The sequence below is a fragment of the Acanthopagrus latus genome, chromosome 24, assembly GCF_904848185.1.
Source record: "Acanthopagrus latus isolate v.2019 chromosome 24, fAcaLat1.1, whole genome shotgun sequence".
Classification (NCBI taxonomy): Eukaryota; Metazoa; Chordata; class Actinopteri; order Spariformes; family Sparidae; genus Acanthopagrus; species Acanthopagrus latus.
In genome coordinates this window covers 7,653,044-7,674,913 of record NC_051062.1, presented here as the reverse complement: position 1 = coordinate 7,674,913, position 21,870 = coordinate 7,653,044, and the positions used below count along the sequence as shown (strand labels likewise).

Sequence of the window (21,870 nt, the reverse complement as noted above, 5' to 3'; positions counted from 1 at the left end):
ATCTTGGTCTGGATTCAAAAACCCAACCTCTCTCTCTCTCTTAACCTCTTCCTCTTCCTCTCCATCTTTTGAGGTCTCCTGTCTCTCTCTGTCACTATCTGGCTTTCATCAGAGAGGGTAAAGCGAGCATGACCACCGTGTGTTGACAGAAACAGAACATGACACATGTCCATGCTGTGTTTCAATACACATTGCCATATTTGTGCAGGTATTCTGCTGGTATCTGGTGAACAGATGAGAACAGATGACGCAGGGTCAAACAAAATTAAAGGTAAAGAGACCTTGAATCTAAAAAAATCTGCTGAAGATGGATTGGTACACACTGGTACAAAATCTTCATTGGCCATTAACTTTTGTGGTTTTGGTTTTGTGTTCTTGTATCACAATGTACTTTCAGACAACAAACCCAAGAATGAGACAGACAGTTTCTCCCCACTTTATTTGTTTCCCTCATTCTTGGACTTTATTGAATGGCGCTGGCCTGCTCTCAGCTTTAACTGCCTGGCCAGCTCACTCTACAAGACGACGTCAACACTTGTCCAGGTTCAAGTCATAAATGCCAATTGTGGACCAATATCTAAAGCCAGCTGTGACGCAAATTGTGGTTACAACAATCCTTAAAGACAGTAGTGTTTTGTGAGTGCAGCCTCGAGTAGACATGAACCAAACAGCAGAGGTAACACAGGTCCTTTTAACACTGTTTTCTATGGTTTTACATATAACGAACCCTCAGCTTTCTGCATGTGTGTTTAAATCTGAGCCCTGTCAAACCTTGTGGCTTGGCAGAGGTTTCTGTGGCAGCGCTACAACAATTACGAGGTGGTCTGGATGCTAGCTGTGGCTCTGGAACAGAAAACCTCACGTTTTCAACGCCTTCAGCGTGATCATCCACTTAAAGATTGACAGTGATGGTCTGGAATGGATTTAGGGAGTCACTCAACTGCTCAGTCCTTGATATAATTCGCTGATGTTAGCCTTTCATTTGAGGAAGACATCAGCCATCATATATTTTTCAGATTGATGACCAGAGAAATGATCTGGTGATGTACAACTTAGAAGGCTTTCCTAATGTTTCTACTTCTCACATTTGTCTGTTTTCCTTCCCTTTTTCTGGGTACAGCTGTGTTCCATTAGCTCTTGTGTATTTGTGTTTTTTGCTTTACTCTTCGTTGGCTCATCTGTCATCATCCTGCGTCTCCTGTTTCTCTGTGTTCCTTGTGTATTCAGTGTGATCGGGATTTGTTAGTTTTATGGTCTAGCCTCGTTTTTTTTTATAACCTTTGGGTTTTCAGATTTTTTTTTTTGCATTTTTTAGTCCTTGGACTTCAGCTGTCATTACAAAAGCGTACTTTCTGATGTTCAACCTGCCTGCCTCCATGTCTGCGTTTGGGTCCTTTTTTGATCAACTGTGACAGGTTTGGGTGATGTAAGTTTTGTAAAATAACTTACATAAGCAAGTTAAAATAAGTCATCTTTGACGTTAGTTTCATTCGGGACACTTTCAGTGGTCTCCTGAGTCAAAGTCCCGTGTCTAACCCATCCATCCCAACTTCCTCCTCACAACATTCTCAATCTTTATACTACGTCACCTAACTTCCTTCTTTGCTATCGTCATAATTACGATGCCAACATAAACATTTTAATCCCCATAAAACATTTCAAGTGTTGTCATTTTTCTGGTGAGTACAATTTGTAAATATCACTCTGACTGACGACACCACATCTGCTTTGTAATGAAAGCCTGATATCTGCCTCTAATCCTGGTTTGACTCACCTCCGACTGGGCTGATCTTGTTGGTGATAGCGTATCTCAGAATACGCTCCTCTTTGACGTACATCACAAATACCCTCTCCATGGTGATCTGCAGCGTCTCCAGGGCGGCGGTGTGGCTGTCATGACGACAGTCACGGTAGGTAATGTTGTGTTTGAGCTGGAAGGAGAAGGACTCAGAACCTCGATCTGCAGACACAACTGAGTACTCCCTCACAGAGGTGGAGGTGGCAACTGGAGAACGAGAGAAGTTTTAAGGCAAACGGACGAAACAGTCGTTAAACAGTTTTGACTTTTATGGTTGTTGTGGTTACCAGATGGGTAGTACTGGTAGATCTCCTTGAAGGGATCCATGGCGACTTCAGCTCCAGGGGGCAGGAAAGGAACGCTGCCGCTGAGTTCGGTGTCAACGGTGAGGTGGTTATGGTCGTCAAGGCCGCGGCCCGTCTGGATGATTGACAGGCGCTGGTTGCCTGGGTAGAAGATCACCTCTGCACGACGAGTAAACTCAGCACCTGGTAGGAAATCAGTCGATCAATCAATTAATCACTTCTTCTATTTATAGAGTACTTTCCAGATTACTGCAGACACACCAAAGGTGCTGCAGTTACATATCATAAAAAGTGGAATGTCTGCAGTGGTTACATCTGTAAAGAACACACGCACACACACACACACATATATACACACAAACAGCTGCTTCCTATTAGAGAGGGGAGGTGGAAGCCTGATATCACATCACGTCCCTGGAGAGCATACAGCTGGCTTGGAGACAGAAAACATGAACACACACACACACACACACAGACTGCAGAGGAGTTCCCTCGACAGATGTGCTCATGAGTCAGAATGTACAAGGCAACGTAACATCATCAGGCAATGCACTCACACTCAATTTACCTGTGATTTTGAATCCTGCTCGGCTATTGGGCAGCTCCAGAGCGAACAGCCATCCAAACAGCTCTCCTATTGGTGCAACTGGCATCAGAGCCCAGCCCACTGGCTCAGGTACCTGAGAAGAAGAACATTTGTGATCAAGTTCTACAAGAAAGTAAAAATAACATACTGACATGTATTTCTTTCGACTCCTACCTCACTGATGGCTGTGTACGCTCTCCCATCTCCCACCACGATGTAGGCATGGAGATCAATGTTGTTCAGATCCACTGGAGTGGAACCCACCGTCACTGTTCCGCTCACCTTACCGCTGACACGCTGTGGAGCACCTGAGGGAGCCACATAAGGATTACACAAAAAAACTACTTCAACTTTGAAAGAGATTATTACTCATTAATCGGGGCTGCTCTGACCTTCAGGTAGGCAGTGGCGCCCGTTTCCATAGAAGCCTGGTCGACAATGACAGCAGTAGCCTGTGGCGTAGTCGGAGCAAAAGGCATTCTGGGAGCACTGCTGCTGGAATCTAGGGTGACAAGAGAGAGCAAATAAAAACGTGTTTAATGCTGCAGTACAACACCGACTCACGTGACATCACTTAGGCATTTGATCAGATTTTGCACAAGTCCCTCTGGAGACACTAAGCAGTAGTACTGCCGAGGACCTAATGTTTGTTTAACTCTTTTTATTTATTTTTTCAAGTTTCCCACCACATACATCGCATTCAGTGCATATAGTCCCTAAGTAAAACAATCAAAAACACAACAAATAGACAGAATGTACATTTCCTACATAGGCAACAGCAGGTTTAATCGTGTTATCTGGTCACATACCTGGCACATGTTTCCTTATTCTCTGTAGTGTACTGGATCACTGAGAGAGAGGGGAAATAATTATCATTATCATTTACATATACAATATATTTAATATTAACTCAACATCCTGATGTCTCTTATCAAAGATCTTAGCAAAATGACAATTAGAAAAAACAGAGTAAGGCATACACGCAGACGAGGACTGTCGTTTGCAATGTTAATCCATGTTTTATCCATTTTCCTTCTATTGTATTTCTACAGCTTTCACCGTCATCTATCTCAATTAAAACTTCAGATTATTTGGAAATAATGCATTGGAAGATGTTAAAGTGGTGTTGACCTTGGGTTGCTTTGCTTAACCACTCAAAAGACATCTTGCTTTTGATTGCAGTACTTAGATCGTACAGACATTCGAGTTTAAATAGAGACCATTGGAGGTTGTTTCCATAGTACAGATGGGCAGGAAGAATAAGAAGGTGGACGAGATCCAGGGAGACGTATACACACACCGAACACACACTCGAAAACACATATGTCAAGGCAGTATTTGGAGAGAAACCAGCTGTTGCGGTCCCACCTCCCACACCCACTGACTCACATGCACACACTCACAAAGACACACACATTCACTGCCACTTCATGATCCCTAAAAGCATCTGAAATACCATAAAACAGTATTTCATAAGTCTAAACACTGAAGGAACAATTCACAATGAACTGATAAAGTAGATGTATATAGAACATAAAGTTATGTACACTGTATCTACAGTATATGTAAGTCCGAGAAGCTTTTACATGAACTGTTGTAACACCAAGAGATGATGGCTCTTTTCTGAGAAAATCCTCTGACACACAGGAAGTGATGCACTCTGCTCTTAATTTATTTGGAACAAACAGAAAAAAACTGCACAGTCAGCATTACAAGTTGAGCAGAGCGTTTCAAAACCACTGAAACCATGAATGTCTCTTAAAGGAAGCAACTGTCAACAAGTGAGTGCTTTGCTTTTTCTCTGTATTTGTCCCTGTGGTAAATGGCTGATTTGGGATAGAAATGCAGCATTCTGTCAGCCTACAGGGGCATCTCACACCCACACACACACACACACACACACACACACACACACACACACACACACACACACACACACACACACAAGAACAGAGATGAACACAGGATGTCAGGGTAAATTCTCAGACTCAGCACACACACACACACACACACACACACACACTCTGTGCTTTAAATAATTCTATCAAGGGAAACCCACAATACTGATATGATGATGTAGGCGTGTAAGATGGAAAATTATGCTTTTTCTCAGACTTTGAAAATTTGACCTTTGGAAAATGCACACGCCCACACAACTGTATATGTAAACACACTTTCTTCAGACATATCCCCCTTAAGGTGTATTAAATCTCAGAAATAGACTTCAAAATGAGCACTAAATGAGGGATTGGTCTAATTCCTGTTGTGTTGATGACATATCTCTATGCATCTTCTGTGAAAAATAGCATTTCATCACTCTGGACTGAGCTGAGATGAACATTTTTTTTCCCCCCCAAAAGACTCTCTGACCCTTATGTAACCAGGCAGGCTGACTGAGAACACATTCTTATTTACAGCAAAAGCCTGTGGGAGCAGTTGCAAGGGTGGGAGTACTGGACACACACACACACACACACACACTCACACTCACACACCTGGGAGCTGCTCGGCACAACGGCAGTATTGTACTGCCAGCTGCGGAGCTGCTCCGCTGCAGAGGGCGAGGTAATGTTACCCTCCTGCGTCTCAAAGTGAGCGTCCTTTCAGAAGTTAAAAAGGCATTTATATACATATTAATACACACATACACACACGGTTCGCATCCTACCTCCTGTGTCAAAATCAACATCGTCTTCATCCACGCTGACCACGTGACCCCCGGGGGAGAGTGGTGGTTCATTTCGGTGAGGGGGGTAGACGTCCACCACCTCCAGAGGAACCTACAGAGACGGAGAAGGCCATGTTAAACTTCAAATGTGTTTTTCATGTTGTCACTGAAAGCAAAGACAATACTTTTTTATAACTCTCTCCAGATGCCATAATCCAATCAGCCATGATCTATGCATGCTTTCCATACTGTAAACAATATGTAGGGGGATTGTGATTGGAGCCGTGCCAGCGTTTTGACACCCCTATGCTGTCTCCAAACCAGCGTTCCATTATGACCACAGAATTTACAATTACAAAACTCTCCACACAGACAGACAGCACTGCCACTTGAAATTCCTTTTTTTTTTTAAATGTCCACTACAATAAGTGGTATTTTTCTAGAGAATTTGAAGAGATTGCCACAGAGTGCTGCTCGGCAATGTTTGCAGTTGACGTGCTTTTGGTTGGAAAAACAGCATCGACATGTGAGTATAAACCTGATACTAGACTATTTTGAAAGCATCTTTAATTACATAAAATAATACAGGACATTACATTTGCCAATGTGATTTATTCTGCAGGGAGGTTAAAGTGTTACCTGTGGTTGCTGTTCCTCTGGTGCTGCTTCTGGAGCATTGGGGGGAGCATACTGCCTGTTTGATGGCTGCGCGCTGTGAGGAACATCCTCTGAAGGTGGGGAGGGAGCGTCAGGACTTGCTGGTTGAGGGGGCTCTGAGTGGTCACCGGCAGGTGCTGGCTGGAACTCAGGGTCTCCGCCTGTCAGAGGGTAGTCATCTTCTTCATCCTGGCTGTCAGGATCAAAAGTGTTGTCTGGGTATTCCTCAAACTCGGAGTACTCGGGGGTCGTGGTGTCCTAGAGGCACAAACCATGGAGGTGTCAGAGAAAGTTCTGCAGCACAGAACAATTATTAGCTATAGATAACGATTAAACAAAATTACCAGGGAGAGGCCATGTCCTCGAGTTGGTGGAGTGGCAAGGAGACCACCGACCGACGCAGGAACAATGTTGTCGAAAGAGTAACGGTTCCCGGTGTGGAAAAGCCAAACACCTGGAATTCCTGTATTACCAACCCTGGAGAGCAAGAAACCAGTCAGCGTGAGCTCACAGGCCAGACTGTACATTTCCAACCTCACGGGTTTCTATCGTTTGCAATGTATTAATAACATCTGTGATTTTCTGCACTGCAACGACACGCGGCGCAGGAATGTCTACTTGCATAAAGGTGAAAGGCTCTAAAACAAAAGTGAATGTGAACTGCTTTTTTCAGCTTGTTCCCAAATCTACTTTGTGTTTGTACAGTGTCGGTTTAATGGCTAGCAAAACCTGATATCTTTTTAACACTCTCACTATAAAACACGTTTTTACTAAAGTACCGTAATCAATTAAAGCTAGCATTACAGGTGTGTTGCTAACTTTTTTACTTACTGGTAGAGGTTTTTAACGCTCTGCTCATCGCTGGTGACGCTGTAGTGAGGCCCCTCAGTTCGGGAGAAGATCAGATACGTGACTTCTCCTCTGCTGAAGCCAACTCTAGCGGGGAGCTCTATCTCAACATTATATGACTCCTACAAGGAGAGAAAGTGGAAAAAAAAATGAGAAAACCATTTTCCTCATGTACCGTCGAATAGCTATGAGATAGGACCCGCAGGTCTGCAGGAGCACGCTGTGCAGGCAGTTTACCTTAGGTCGAGTCCCGAAGAAGTTCAGACCACCTTCAGGGTAGAGGAAGAGAACGTATGAGTCGACCTCGTCATAGCCGATGACTGCCTGGAAAGTGTTGAACTGAAGAGAGAAGAAGAGAAAGTCAGTTTGAGACAGCAACAAATCTTAAATCAACCTCTGACAACAGTGGTTAGAATACAGTCCTCTGCAAATGTTAGATTTTCTGGTGAACATAGTAATCAACACACACACACACACACACACACACACACACACACACACACACACACACACACACACACACACGTCACCTGTTTAGGGTTTACAAGTGTATTTTGACACGTGCTCCTACATTTTTACATTGCTAATTTTATGTCATAGTTTAAACTTAGTATAGTTTCAGCAAAAGGGAGACTTCTGAAAGACGAGATATGCATTTGTCTATGTACCACCATACTGTTATTACCACTTGTGGCCACAGGGGTCGCTGTTCAGCACAGTCTTGATTTAATCTTTGATTCTAAGAAAGTTGAACATTTCCCTATAAGGTTTTCAATTATTCTCTTTATAAGCAAGCCACGGATAAGTATTAGATAAGCTTTTATTTTCCTTCCCTGATGGCAGAGAAATATGTAGTAATCTAATTTTCAGCTCTGCTCGCGTCAGACGGATGAGGTCACCTCCCGCGTGTCCAGGGTCAGCCCAGCTCAACCACCCTCAAATTATTCTAACACTCACTCCTCATATTTAAACTTCACACCTCTCCTCGCACCTCACCTCCCCCCACCGGTCTCCTCCTCTTCCCCTCTCATCTCTCGCTCGAGCTGGGATTCCGGTTTAGAGTTCTCACCCTCCTCCTCCTCCTCCTCCTCCTTCCGCGACCACGGCTAATTACTGACACACACTGACCCTGAGTATGCGGGCTTCCAAACACCTATTCTAGAGCAAATTGGGATGAATTCAACGACCGGACTAAATCAAGGCACTTTTTCCGACCCCGAGCTTATTTTCTCAACAGAGAGCCTGATGAATTTATTTCCTCCGCGTACGTGGAGGAACAACCGAACCCACTCTGCCTCCCAAAACCACAGTTGAAAAAACACAGATTTGGTGAATGAGGGGAAAGACTGCGAGTGATCCCGTGTTGTTTTCCTTTGGGACGGAGTCAGATTATCTGTACACACACACACCTCTGTGTCTCAACCCCCAGCCCAGATGTTGATCTCCACAGCTGTCTTCCTGTGTGTCTGGACATCTTTCACGACGACGTTACAGCATTCAAACCAGACGCCGTTACAGCGTGAGACATGGGGCTTTGAGCACACGTACACAAGCATGTGCACGCCAGCACAGATGTCCCCCCCACCACCATCACCACCACCTATAGTCATCCCATGTGAATGTATGTGTGTGTTCCTAATTGTTTACATCAACATCTTTAAACTATCTTGCTGTTTGTGGGCGGGGGAAGGACTTTGTAGCCTCCAGGCTCTATGTAATTAGTGAGGAGGGGGTCTTTTCTTTTTTTTCCTCTCTTCGAGGAAGAACAAGTCGGAGCTGCGAGAGGGGAATCTGCATTTTCTTTGCCCTTCACGTCCCTGCAAAAAAAGTCTAGGCTTTCTCTACCGCAAGGAGCTCCTTCTATTCCCGAGGAGAGAGAAGATGAGAGGGGAGGGGATGTAGAGATAAGCATGGACAGATAGAGAGATGAAGGGAGGCGAGTGGGGGGTCGGCAGAGTTAGAGTTAGAGGAGAGGCCATAGGTCTGGTTTACAATGGGAGAAATATGGTGAGGCTAGAAAAGAGGTGAGGCTTCCGTCCAAACAGATATGAAAAGTTGAGTCAACAAAAGAAGATGTGAGTCGGCGTGTTTTCCTTTAAATCCCCCCGTTTCCCATCGATATGACAGCGTTTGTGTTCCTTTCATAGATTTATGCATCTGTGTCCACATGTGATGTGCAGTTAGTGCGTGCTTTTTTGAGTCCGACTGAAATTTCTCAGCAACTTTCGGGTGAGTTGCCATGACGTTTTCTACTGTGTCATGGTCCCCAGATGATAAACCCTAGTGACACTGCATATAGGCTTGTAGTACGCATAGATTTATGTTCGCTCTTTTGATGAGAGTTCAATGAAAATATTGTTCCCACTTCCATTTTGGCAGAAATTATAACACTACATCAAGCAGCCAGTAACTTAGCTTAGCCTAAAAAAATGGATTCTACCTAAGGATATATCCTAAAAATGTCTTTTAATCTGTTCCCTCTTTTCCGTCCCTCCTCCATCTGTGTGGTCACTCGCCTGTCTGACTCTGTCTCTGTGTGTGGAGTTGTCCTGGTGTGTTTTACAGACTCACAGCTGGAAGACAACAAATTGCGGCCGACACACATCAAAGGCTTTCAGAGACCGCGGTGCTCAGTGTGGATGTGAGTGTGTGCTCTGACAATCCCACCCACCCACACACACACACACACACAAAATACACACATACCCTCGACCTCCCTGCAGGCTTTTTGTCACACCTTTTTTTTTTTTTTTTAAAGTGTCCTCACACTCCTCGCGCCGACTAGACACACGCACGGGCGCTAATTGTCTCCGGGGCCGACAAACGTTTGCTGTCAAGGGTTGTCCCGACTGTAACATCATCAGTCTGCTACATTTGTCTGCTGCACAGTGGGGGGGTGGAAAGTCTGGAAATACCTAACAGCTTCAGTCAGAATACAGCAGTCTGTTTGATACGGCAATGTCAGGTTTCAGGGTCGGGGTTAGGCTGCGTTCACACCAGATCCAGCTGTGCAGCCAAAATGCTGCAGGCTTGCACGGCGGCGTGGGAGTGTCATTTAATTAAAATAAGCCGGTCCGTGCTGTGACTTCGAGTTGGAAAATTTAACCTTCGCCCAATCCAGGAGGTGGAGGTTTAGCAGAGGCTCCAGGAAAATACTGACACTTCTTCATTGATCAAACCATCTAGATGAAATGTTTAATAGCGAGCTTTAGAGGTGCTGGTAGGTTTATTTTTCTCCAGTTTCCAGTCTTTATGCTAAGCAAAGCTAAACACAGTCAGTCCTTACTTTACTTTACTACCTATTTCGCATACACACATCGAAGTGGCATCAATTTTCTTATTAATCTCTGAGCAAGAAAAATAATTCCTAAAATGTAGAAACCATTACATTACCTTACAAATGTACGGCGAGGTATGTGCTTTCTTGTGCAAGCAGCGTGGGTTTTTATAGACTTGTTTTCAACACTTCATAATTTTTGACAAACACAGACAGAACTTTTTATTGCCGTCGAGCGTGCTTCCAAGGCGTTGCAAACCTTTTTTTTTTTTTAAGCCGACATAACGTTTGAAAGCGTGCAATGTGTACCGCTTACAGCATCTGAAGCAACGAGTACCAGGTGTTGTGTGGGATTTATTTTGTGCTTAATTCAAATCCAAACAAGTCTTGTTTAGATGTATTTATTTACTGAGATAGTTGACTGTCTTTGCATAGTTTAGTCTACTCTGCCTTGCATAACTTAAGCTGAAGAGACTTTAGCTGTCTTCTCATCTTGGCGATGTTTCCAATAAGTGACTCAACGTTCTGTGACAAATGTTCTGAATCATGTTATTACTTCCAGAGCTGGATCCCACTGGGGATGGCCTGGAACATCCCGGGGAGGAGAGAGACGGAGACCGAGGGAGCCCGGGATGAGTTTGCTACACTTGTTTGTTGGTTGCCGTTTTTTGAGCTCATCGGCCGCAGCACAGCTGCAAGCAGGCGGAGGAGAGAGACAGAGAGCAGCTGCAGTCCAGTTGCCAGCCTTACCAGAGTGCTACAAACGGAACTGCCTACAGCGTGGGAACTGGCACACCACACACTAAAACACACACACACATACAAACACAGCCCAGGCTTGTGGCCAGGATCAGTGTAAGCAGTATTTCGCCATTTTCTTGTGGAGACTTCACTGTTATAACTTCAGCCGTACTCAAAAGGATTCCCTGCTTGTCTAAAGCTGGAGGAAATTGTACAACTTCAGGGCTTATGAGAGCCTTTCAAAAAACTCTTTTGATGAACTCGAGAACACATGGCGGGTAAAACCATGGCTGCTTTTCTTAGATCCTGAAAGGTTAGTGAACATGAACGTCTTTGCCGCAACTACAAGCCAGAGCACCGTGCTAGTAATTAGTAAATCCGCCGAAATCCCAAGTCTCAGTGCCACTGACTGTTGTAGTCAGGTGGCTATTATGGAGCTCTGCAGCTACAAGGTGTCTTTACAGCACAGACAGGCTCAGTGATAAGGACAGAATAACATATTATGAAAGCTGAGGTCCAGTATGACTCTCCCTTGAACTAGGATGCACATATTTCAAAGGATGCCTCCTGTGTCACTGCAAGGCCCCCCCCCCCCAGAAACAACAAATAACACCAATAGAAACAATAGTTCCTATTGTGCTTCAGAGAAGAAGAAAGACAGAGCGCAGGAGAGGAAGGTAGGCAAAGAGTGCGATGTGAAAGGCCAGGGCCACATCCAACAGAGGAGTCCATTTATTCATTCATTCGGCCCCATCTGACCTTCACGCAGCAGACATGTAATATGCTGTTCACCCTACTTTGCTTTCTGGCTTTGAAGAGAGCTTGAGGGAGGGGGGTGGTGGTCTACTGTGGTCGAATGTAAATTCACATTCCACTTCAAACTGCTGCTCATGTACAGGAACGCTCTCGGGAAGGGAACTTGAGGACAGATGTGCAACCGGTGCCATTTTTCTCATCAAGCTTTTTTTTTTAATATCATGTACCCCAACTTGCCCATGCATTCAATCAGAGAATATTCTTCAGTTGAGAAATTTGGTCAACTTTAGTATATATTTTTCGTAAAAAAAAACAAACAACTATTTTGTTTTTTGTTCCAACTTTGAGATATCATGATAAAAACATTGTAAAACATCTGAACAAGACTGTGCTAAACTTAGCATGCCATACTTTTGCTGAACGCTAACGTCAACATAATATTCAATATGTTCACCAACTTGCATCACTTGGGTGATGCATTCTGCAGCCATTCGTGGGAGTGGAAGATAAACTGTGCTAAAAGCATCCACCAACATGACAGGTATCCTCGCGTGAAGAAGGATTAGCATCATGCTCCTTAAAGCGAACCCCGGTCAACACTTTCTTAAAACATCAGCGTACATAAGGCCAGATTTTCTGTGTAAATGGCTCTGGTCATTAGCAAAATCGGGCGACACGGTAAAAGATACAACTGAGTGTGTGTTTAAGCTTTCAAGAGAAGCAATTACTTCCCAATTACCGTAATAACCTCTTTATGACTAATTTCATGGAAAACACAACCGCACTTTTTATGATGTGAACTTTCTCTCCTCTGTCTTCCTGTTTTTTCTTCCCTCGCCGCCTTTTCTCATATCCGCATCCGGGGCCCCCAAACACCACACAGTCTGTCCCCTCCCCCCCGCCCCAAAAAACACTACCCCACCCGGTCGGCCCCTTAACACACATCCCGACAAACACACACCTCAGGTTAATCAGTTCACACACACATACCACTCTACCCCCAACGCACCCCACCCAGCACCTCTGGCTAATCACTTCAAAGGAAGATGCTATCAATCCGGAGAAAGACCCACTGAAGCAAATCCCAACCCTGGACCCCGACTGCGCCGATCTGACAAGCCACACAGACCCTTTAAACAAGAAAACGCATATGTAAAACATTTTGCACGCTAAGAAGTGGACTCTAATCAGCGTTTAGTCAACAGCAGATAGACTTCATCCAAATATTCAAGAGGCTTAATGCAGCGAATCCCCACCGGACTATTTTAGCTTTTGATCAATCAGGAAGAAAGAAGGAGGCATAAGAGCAAACAGACTACGAGAGGGAAAGAAAGAGGACAAGCAGATGAAACGGAGAGATCTCCTGGCATTTCTTTCCGAAAAATCTGCCACTCCCTTCGTCCCTCCATCCCACATGCTCCAAACCAGGAACAACAAAGCACTGTTTGTTTGATCGATAAGTTCAGTAGGCCTGGCTTGACTTTGGAGTCTTTCCCAGAGATTAGCTTACACAAAGCCTCTAGTGCTCCTCTAGGTGTCACTTTATGTGCTGCTAAAATAGATACAATGTTTAATTGGAACACTTCAAATTAAAGGGATTTCAAAGTTGAATAGTCCTGACGATGTTGTCGTGATATCACCAGGGTTGTCTCAGTTAGCATCATCAGCTTGAATCTTAATGTTTTTTACAGAAAACTTGTGTTACAAACTGGGGATGTGAAGTTTAAAAGGCACTTATGAGGCAGGGAAAGCCTAATGCAAGATGCTACTGAGTTGCATTGTGGGAAATGTAGGATCCAGCACTTTTGTACCCCTAATAGAGGCTGAAAATTCAAATATCATGGCCTCTGCTGCAATATTGACCATTCTTTGTTAATTTGTCTCATGTGAGTGCACCTTTTTCACTGAAGTGTAAAACTTGATAGTTGGATTGGCCCTTTAATCCTCCAGTTACCCCAGACTTTTGTTTATTTGCACAGCAGGTTATCTGAACATCCACATGTGTCTACAAGAAAGCAAACAACTCAACAAATATGGACAGATTGTAGCAAAACGTGAATAATGACCTGAGGTCAGGTTTTTTTTGCCACAAAATTCAGATTTTTCCCTATAATTAGTGCCAAATTGCATGTTTCTTTCCAGGAAAATTCCTAGAAAATTATGGACATGTAAAATATAGTGTTACCCTACTCTTGGGGGTAAGGCGTGCCTCACCAGAGGCTCGCGGGAGAGATGTGACACAACGACACTGTTTGAGGTTAAAGGGACAGGTGCACGCCGGTGGTCTGAAAGCCCTAAAGAGGCCATATTGCCACAGTTTGCTACACAATTTCTAGTCACAACTCACTCAGATTTCAACACTTTGACATTCCATCGTGAATAAATATAGAAAAATCAGCTTAGAAATCATAAAAAAAGATGCTCCTAAAAACAAATGATGCTATCTGTTGTTTCAAAACCTACAGCACGTATTTCCCCCGAATCAAAGGGACACAAAGAACAATACTAGGAGTTCCGAGGTGTCTGTGTATTTTCTTAAATATGTAAGTATGCTAGCAACTCTGAATCATCACTGAGTTGAATCTGGGCTACTGGAAATAAGGTCTTCAATGGTAAAGCTCATTTTTAACTGGTAACTGACTGACCAACAGGGAGGGAGATGATGTCCAACAGAGCATGTGAGCGTGAACGGTCGAGGCATGTTTGGGTCTACCTGCGAGTGAATTGGAGGAGGGGATAACGAGTGGGGAGAGGGGGCATTTTGATGACCTTTAAAGATGACCTCTGACCCCCTGAAAAGGTTAAGAGGCAGATTAGGAGGCGAAGAGGAATTACAAATAGACCCCCCACCCCAGGCTGATTACAAGTGATGCACATCTTCCAGGAATTTCGGATTGTCTCTCACGGGAACCAACACACACTTGTGAGGGACGTTCGGGCTGTTTAAACGCGACGATAATGTGGACCCCCCTCATTCGTAAATCAATAGGATGAGGCCTGGAGGCAGCGCCCTGAAAAACCCTCCATCCATCTTACCTTGTTTGACGGTCCGCTGGTCCGTGTTGGCTCCTCATATGCTGCGACGTTCTCCCACGTAGCGACCACAACATGCGTGGGGGTGAATCTGGCATCTGGGAACCCTCGATGTACTTCCTGGGTGAGCAGATGAGTGAATGAATGAATGAGGGAGGAGAGAGGAGGAGACAATAAAAAAAGGAAAGATGGAAAATACAACGGAGTGAACTAATGGATGACAAACTGGAAAAAGGGGAGAATCCAGATCTGTGGTTAAGCAGAGTGCAAAAAAAGTTTTCATCTCAAACATGCCATTTCAAGCTTTTCCAAACAAAAGTCTGAATTCGATCAATGATCAAACTAATTGTGATTCTTGTCGCAGTGGGTGAACACACCTGGGCCACTCTGTTGAGCACGCTGGGTGTCTCGGTCACCCTGTAGTAGATCTGTCCACGTCCTCCACTGGTGTCGATGTCAGCCAGAAAGGGAGCCACCACAGGGAAATCCGTCGGGAAGCCGTCGTCCACATACTGCTTTTCCATGGGCAGATCCTGCGCTGACACGATACCGTTGGTAGCCACCTGGGGACAGAAACAATCGGCAGCTGAATAACCCACCATGAAAACCTTGAATCCTCCGAGAAATATCTGGAATACCACCATGAACCGAGGGTGGAACCTCCTAATGAACCCGTATCCCCTCGTTAACCACTGGAACCTCCTCAGGCACTGCTGGAACCCCTCATGGACCCCAGAGACCACATAATGAACCCCAAGACTCCCCTCATAAACCACTGGAACCTCCTCAAGGATCTCTGGGGCTCCTTCAAGGATCCCTGGTCCCTGACTATCCACTAGAAACAAACACTGATGATGTGCATTCCCTTCATCGCGTCCTGTAAGGGTCTCATGAAAGTTTACACCTCGTCCGTAAAGTTGGCTTGAGTTCTGTTACTTCGTGACATCATTATGTCACCATGTCACTCAACTGAAGCCTATATTCACAGTAGACGTGAAGTTAACGGGAAGCTGAAAACACGTCAGAGACAATGTGAGTGAGGCTGGCTCAGGCGTGTGTGAGCTGACCAATCAGAGCAGACCAGGTACTTGGGGTACATTTTGGTGAACATACTTCTGCATATGTATGATTTTGAATGCAAGACTTTTAACTATAACATAATAAAAATACAGTTGTGCTTCATACTCAGATCTTTAACAATCAGTGTAGAAGTAAAAGTACTCATCATGCAGACTGGCCCAGTTCAGAGTCAAATGTATTATATGAATATTTGTACTAACTATGAATTAAAGTGTAAGCATCACTGTGATGTTGCAGCTGGTGAAGGTAGGACTACTTTTCATTACTTTATCTGTCATATTACATCAAAATAAATGTTGATTTTATTGTAACTTATGTTGTGGAATAAATAAAAAAGGAGTAAAAAGTGCCAGATTTCTCTTTGAATTATAGAGAAGTATGAGTATAAAGCTGCATAAAAAGGAAATACTAGTATTTACTCCGTACTTAGAGTAAAGTTACTGTCCAGTGATACAATTATGTAACACTGGCAAGGGCCTTTCTCCATCATAAGTTACGGTTACAAATCAGTTATTCATCTCATCCATTACTTTTACTTGTAATAGAGGTTTGTTTTTTTTATGTAATATTGCAACTATTGCCTAAATAAACGAAACACTCCCACATGAATGGTTCACATGAATTGAGCTTAAAGTTATTTCCAACACAATTTCACAGTCTGTTGACTCAACAGGTGAGTGTCAGATAATTGATGTTTTTTTTAAAAACTGGAGCGTTTGTTGAAATGACAAACTTGCGGTCACTCCACAGAGCCCAGCGGTGCTTCTTTTTCCCACTCAACCAGGTTAATCACTCGCTCCATTAAACGCAGCCTGTGGAGCTCATCCAACAGCTGCAAACATCACCTGCACCAAGTCAACTGGAGACAACTGCTCCGCTCTCCCACGGTCAGTATCAAACATGCAGAGGAGCCTGGATGGAGCGGTACTCACATAGAGCTGGGAGAAGAGGGACTCGTAGAAGTACATGGGTCTAGGCAGGGACAGCACTCTGGAGGTCTCATCGTCGCCCTCCGCCAGGATCATATCTCCGCTCAGAGAGCCGTAAGGGAACATGTCAGCCCTCTGGATGGCTGTAACCACACACACGCTGCAGCTCCAGCAGAGCACACACACGGCCAGCAGTCGCCCTCTCTCCATGGTTAGAGCCGGGGCTGAGAGGAGCAGCGGGGACTGAGGTTGCGGATGGACCGAGAGGGGAAGCAAGGAAGGAGAGCTCTCCTCCTCTCCGCAGCGACCGAGCCGAGGGTACTCTCTGCAGGGGAGGGCGGGAGGGAGGAGCCAGGGCGCGCTCTCATTGGTCAGAGGCGCGCTGAGTGACAGCAGGTCCCCGGCGCTGGAGGTAGAACATCTGGCTCGTATTAGAGAAAAAGACAAATAGAGAGGTTTTTTTTTTTAATCCGGATGTAACTCAATCTGTTTCACAACAATGTAAAAAAAAAAAAAAAAAAAAAAAGACATTGTGTAATTTCAACACACACACACACACACACACACACACACACACACACACACAAACAGAGAGAAACCGCTTAACATTCCTAGATAGTTTGAATTTCTTCGACAGGCATTTATCCAGATAGGCCTGATAAACGCATAAGGACTAGCCTTCTTTTAATCTAAAGACATATTATACAGACTTTATAATAATGCACTAAAATCACTGAAGAAGTCCAGATTTAAGTAAATATATCTGTAGTTAATGTTTCCATCTAAGGACAGTAAGGCATTTGTATCATCAGTGTATTTAATTGTATATCTTGATCTCTAAATTTTTTTATTGAATAAACTTCAATCATACTTGTGACGTGGCATAACCACCTATTACATCTTACTTACGTCTTACTTTTCGCTTCAAGGACATACATACTTTAAAATACTTAACCTTGCTCGCCCCCTTGTGGCTGCAACAATGTACTGCAGCATTCAACATGCACTCAGCCATTTAAAAAAATAATGTTACTAAGAAATACATGCAGAGAAATCATCACTCTCGCCATACTGCTTAAATTTGAGTATCTGATGCTTTTCTGTTGTTTGTATGATCAACTTTAGGTCAAGGCTTTGGCTGGAACATTCAAGGCTGCCACAGCAGGTGATGAGTTCAGCGGATGCAGTGCCAGAGAGTCGCATTCCTGTGTCCTTATGGTGAACTCAGGGTGTGTTGCCATTTGCCTTTCACTAAGGTGAAGCTTCCCTCTGTCCACTCTACCAAAAGGAGCATGGAGTGCTTTTGAGATGGTGGTCCCAACTCTGCAGAAGACTTCTGAGGCTCTCATCGTAACCATTAGATTCTTCATCACTGTCCCGACTGAGATCCTTCCTGTCTACATACGGTATATCCCATTTCCATCACTTGCATCTTTTCCTTGTTAAGCCCACAGTGCTCCTCAGAAGACAGTGCCTGGACCAGCTCCTCTACACAGTGTGATTATACAGGTGTCTGTACCAAATGATGTGTCAGTGCCTCGTCTTTATGTGTGACTGTGTCATCCACTTCAAACGAAATGTTTAACAGACAAGTGTGGAATGAGTCTGAATACTTTCCACTCTTTATATCCACAGGAGTGGAAAGGTAATTACAAGCGCACTGTTGTTTACAACAGACTGTGTGAGGAGGAAGAGAAGTGGGAAAAAAGAGGCATTTTATCAATTGAAAATGCCCCCAAGAGCTGATCAATAAATGCTGTGTAGTCATGGATGTCTCTTGTACTTACCCAGAGGAACCTGTAGGTGGAGGCAAAGACAAGGCTGAGATGCTTTAGTACAACAAGGTGACTACAAACTTCTTTTCATTTCATTCATTTGGTTTGTCAGATCTTAAATAATGCTTTAATTTGTGCACGTGGCTAAAGCCCATTTTATATTCTGCAGTCTGACATGTATTCAATGATCACTCTTGGTTTCACCTTCAGCCAGCTCATCTATCACGCCCTCATCTAATCTGATACTGTATCTGTATTCAGATAACTGCGCTCCAACCACCATGGCCTGAAATTCTGAAGTGTGAACTGCTCTGTTGATGTCTGTCAGTGTCGCAGTGTGTAATCACAGGCCCCTGACTGACGGACTGCCTTGATTGGTGACATCAGATATTCACAAAAATCAATGAACTCATCAATGATTCAGACAAGGACCATTAGCAGGATGGAGCACACACACACACGCACACACACATGTGCGCTTGTGTGTGCGGAGACAGACTAACAATACATCCAGCTCTTCTCAGCACTTTAACTGGTGCCAGGCCCTCAACAAAGGCTGTTTACCAGCAGAGCTGAGCAGAGGATTTGTGGATTAAGACTTTGATCAATAATTGAATTGCTTCTAAATATAAAGAGTGCCGACAGACTTAAGATGGTATTTTCTCTCATCATCCAGATCGATACCGACTCAGGGGTGGATCAGGGAGCTTCACAAATCTGGATTCCTCACAGAGATTCTCACTGAACTGGCTGCTTGTCTGATTCTGTTTAAAACTGTCATCTGGAAGACTTTATTCTAAGTGGATGTAATAGTGCTTTAATATGCAATAAAGTCACTGAGGGACAATCATCTAAACAATTGCTCCTCTAAAGTCCCACTGTGTGGCTGTGCTTTGGGCTGGGAAGGAAAGGGAAGGAAAGGGAAGGAAAGGAAAGGAAAGGAAAGGAAAGGAAAGGAAAGGAAAGGAAAGGAAAGGAAAGGAAAGGAAAGGAAAGGAAGGACATTAGAGGGAAGTAAAAGATGGACAAAGTACAGGGAAAGAGCAGAAGAAAGAAAACACGAAATGGAAGGAAACAAAAGACATAGAGGAGATTTGAGGAAGGAAAAGGAAAGGAAAGCATAAGAGAGGAAAAAAGGGGAGGACAGAGGGGGCAATGACAGGAAATGAAAGGCAAAAAGAAAAGATGGATGATGGGGAAGGGGGAAGTAAGGAAAGCAAAAGAGCAGAAATGAAAGAAAAGTAAAGGAGATGACAGGAAATGAGATGCAAGAAGAAGAAAGGAAAGGAAAGGAAAGGAAAGGAAAGGAAAGGAAAGGAAAGGAAAGGAAATGAATAACAGAAAACAAGTGACAGGAGACAAGAAGAAAGGAAGTGAAAAAAGGAAAGGAAATTGGTAAAGGTATTTTGGTGACATTAAGGGCAGAGGACAAGGCCTCTGCTTGGGAGGAAGCAAAAATAGAGCAAAGGGTAAAAGGAGACAGAGACAGAGAGACCTCAATGGAGAGAGTGAACTACAGAAAGAAAGGGAGAGAGAGAGAAAAGAAAAGAAGGAGAGACAAGGCAGAAAGGAGAGGTGTGCAGGAGAGGATTCCTGCTGCCCAAACTAAAAATAACACAGAGAACTTTACAACGTCTGGCTGTAAAATGTTTACATGGCTTACTTACATCTTAAGTCCAACACCGCATCAGCTGAAGGACCTCAGGGTGAGGCAATATTAAAGTGGCTGAGCTCATTCTGGAGGAGGGGGGGCACAGAAGTCTGCAGAAACAGAGACGAGCATAGACAGAAGGAGGGAGAGGGAGTGAGAAAGGAAGCAGCGATGGCATGATGGCAATATGTCATGTTAATGGACCTGAATAAAAGCACTCAAGCGGCCGTCCTATCGGGGCTTTCAGCCTACAGAATCCTGTTTGGCAGTTATTCTATTCTTAAAAAATGTAATTAGGGAAACATTTCAGTGCATTATGGCATTTCTGAGAGCTATGGCGCTAAAGATGAGCAGATGTTCGGATCGTGCCTTTATCATTGACAGCATCCTTGCTGCACCGAATCGTCAATAGCGTGGCACGGCCCTGCAAAGAAAAACAGATAAATGTGAGATGGTCACACCTGACTGTTAGTCATTTGTTGATTCACCCTTCAGCTTCTTGGATCACCAGCAAATTATAATAGAAGACATGTGATATGCCGGATATGTCGCCGGCTCACGAGGAAAGACCAGAAAGACAAACAACCATATCCCAGAACCCCACTGGGAAATTAAGGCCTCAAATCCATATGATTGTGGGGGGAAACCCGGGAGGACAGCATGCAATCTCCACACTGACAGACGCACAGCACACCCAACGCACCTCTTTCACTGCAGATACTTTGAATGTTCTGGTCCACGGCACACACACACATACGTCCACTCACATGTGTAACTAAAGAGTTGCGTGATACTCGTGAAAATATGAAAATGTTGTTGGTTTTGGAGCCGACTTTATTTGCATGGACATTTGGAAGACCTTTGATCCCTGTCGTTTGTTTAGAGAAGCGTTTGTCATGGGATTGAAAAAAGGATTAAGTTGTTTTCTTTCATGCAAACTGTCTCACTCAGTCAGTTCGCAAGTTGGCTGCATGGTTCCAGGAGAGCATCGAAATTCTGTTATCATCCAAGACACACAGACAGAGTGACAGGGAGAGATTGTAGTGGTTTAAATGTCCTTTGAGACACAGCGGTCGTCTCTGCAAAACATGAATCTGTCCTTTGGGATTACTTTCATGTAAATACAGTATATGATAACTAATTACGCCAGAAATACCAAACATAACCTATTTCTGGTTCTTCAGTGGTAGGATGTGCTGATTTGAGCTGTGTTATACAATTTTAAATATGATATTTATGGATTTTGCATGACAATTATCTGACTATTTTCTGTTGAATAACCAAAATAAAACTAATCTATGGATAAAACTGTAATTACAATTATAGTGCAAAACATGGCAACACATAGGATGAGACCAGTGGGCAGCTTTTGCAAACCTGATGCCTGCATTACCCACAATGCAACTCTGAGTGACAACACTGGAGGCAGTTTATAAGATTACATGTAGCTTCCTCTGGAGTCACAACACTTTTTTTCTCACATGTGCAGCAGCAGTACTCCCCAAGACATGTAAACACACTTTAGTGTGGAAAATTAGAGGAGTTACCCTTTAAATTAACATGGCAATTAATCCCACAGTATGTCATTTCTGTTGCCACAGGGTCTCTCTGTCCTTTTATCTGACGTTTTCCTGAAGAAATACTAATTAATATATATGTAATAACTTGTAATATTACTACTAATTATAATCCGTGATATTTCTAGTATACCATGATGACAGATTGCTCCAGGTTTGGTACCCCCAGTAGTATTTTTCAGTATTTT

General features: G+C 43.8%; 1 protein-coding gene across 17 annotated transcripts in view; it reads right to left on the bottom strand.

Annotated features, from left to right (window-relative positions):
• The window catches only part of nid2a (nidogen 2a (osteonidogen)), a 41,186-nt gene extending 20,969 nt beyond the window's left edge, over positions 1-20,217 (bottom strand). For all 17 annotated transcript variants that reach the window (XM_037091199.1, XM_037091207.1, XM_037091205.1 and 14 more), the window contains exons 1-15: positions 20,122-20,217; positions 16,683-17,100; positions 15,048-15,233; positions 14,674-14,790; positions 7,101-7,202; positions 6,846-6,985; positions 6,359-6,491; positions 5,997-6,272; positions 5,358-5,469; positions 3,499-3,538; positions 3,082-3,191; positions 2,864-2,997; positions 2,672-2,783; positions 2,086-2,286; positions 1,775-2,005 (exon numbers count right to left, since the gene is read on the bottom strand). In XM_037091199.1, coding sequence (XP_036947094.1) covers positions 1,775-2,005; positions 2,086-2,286; positions 2,672-2,783; positions 2,864-2,997; positions 3,082-3,191; positions 3,499-3,538; positions 5,358-5,469; positions 5,997-6,272; positions 6,359-6,491; positions 6,846-6,985; positions 7,101-7,202; positions 14,674-14,790; positions 15,048-15,233; positions 16,683-16,889 — 2,101 coding nt within the window. In that variant the 5' untranslated portion in view covers positions 16,890-17,100; positions 20,122-20,217. The remainder of the gene's footprint in view (positions 1-1,774; positions 2,006-2,085; positions 2,287-2,671; positions 2,784-2,863; positions 2,998-3,081; positions 3,192-3,498; positions 3,539-5,357; positions 5,470-5,996; positions 6,273-6,358; positions 6,492-6,845; positions 6,986-7,100; positions 7,203-14,673; positions 14,791-15,047; positions 15,234-16,682; positions 17,101-20,121) is intronic.
• Positions 20,218-21,870: the final 1,653 nt, after the last annotated feature.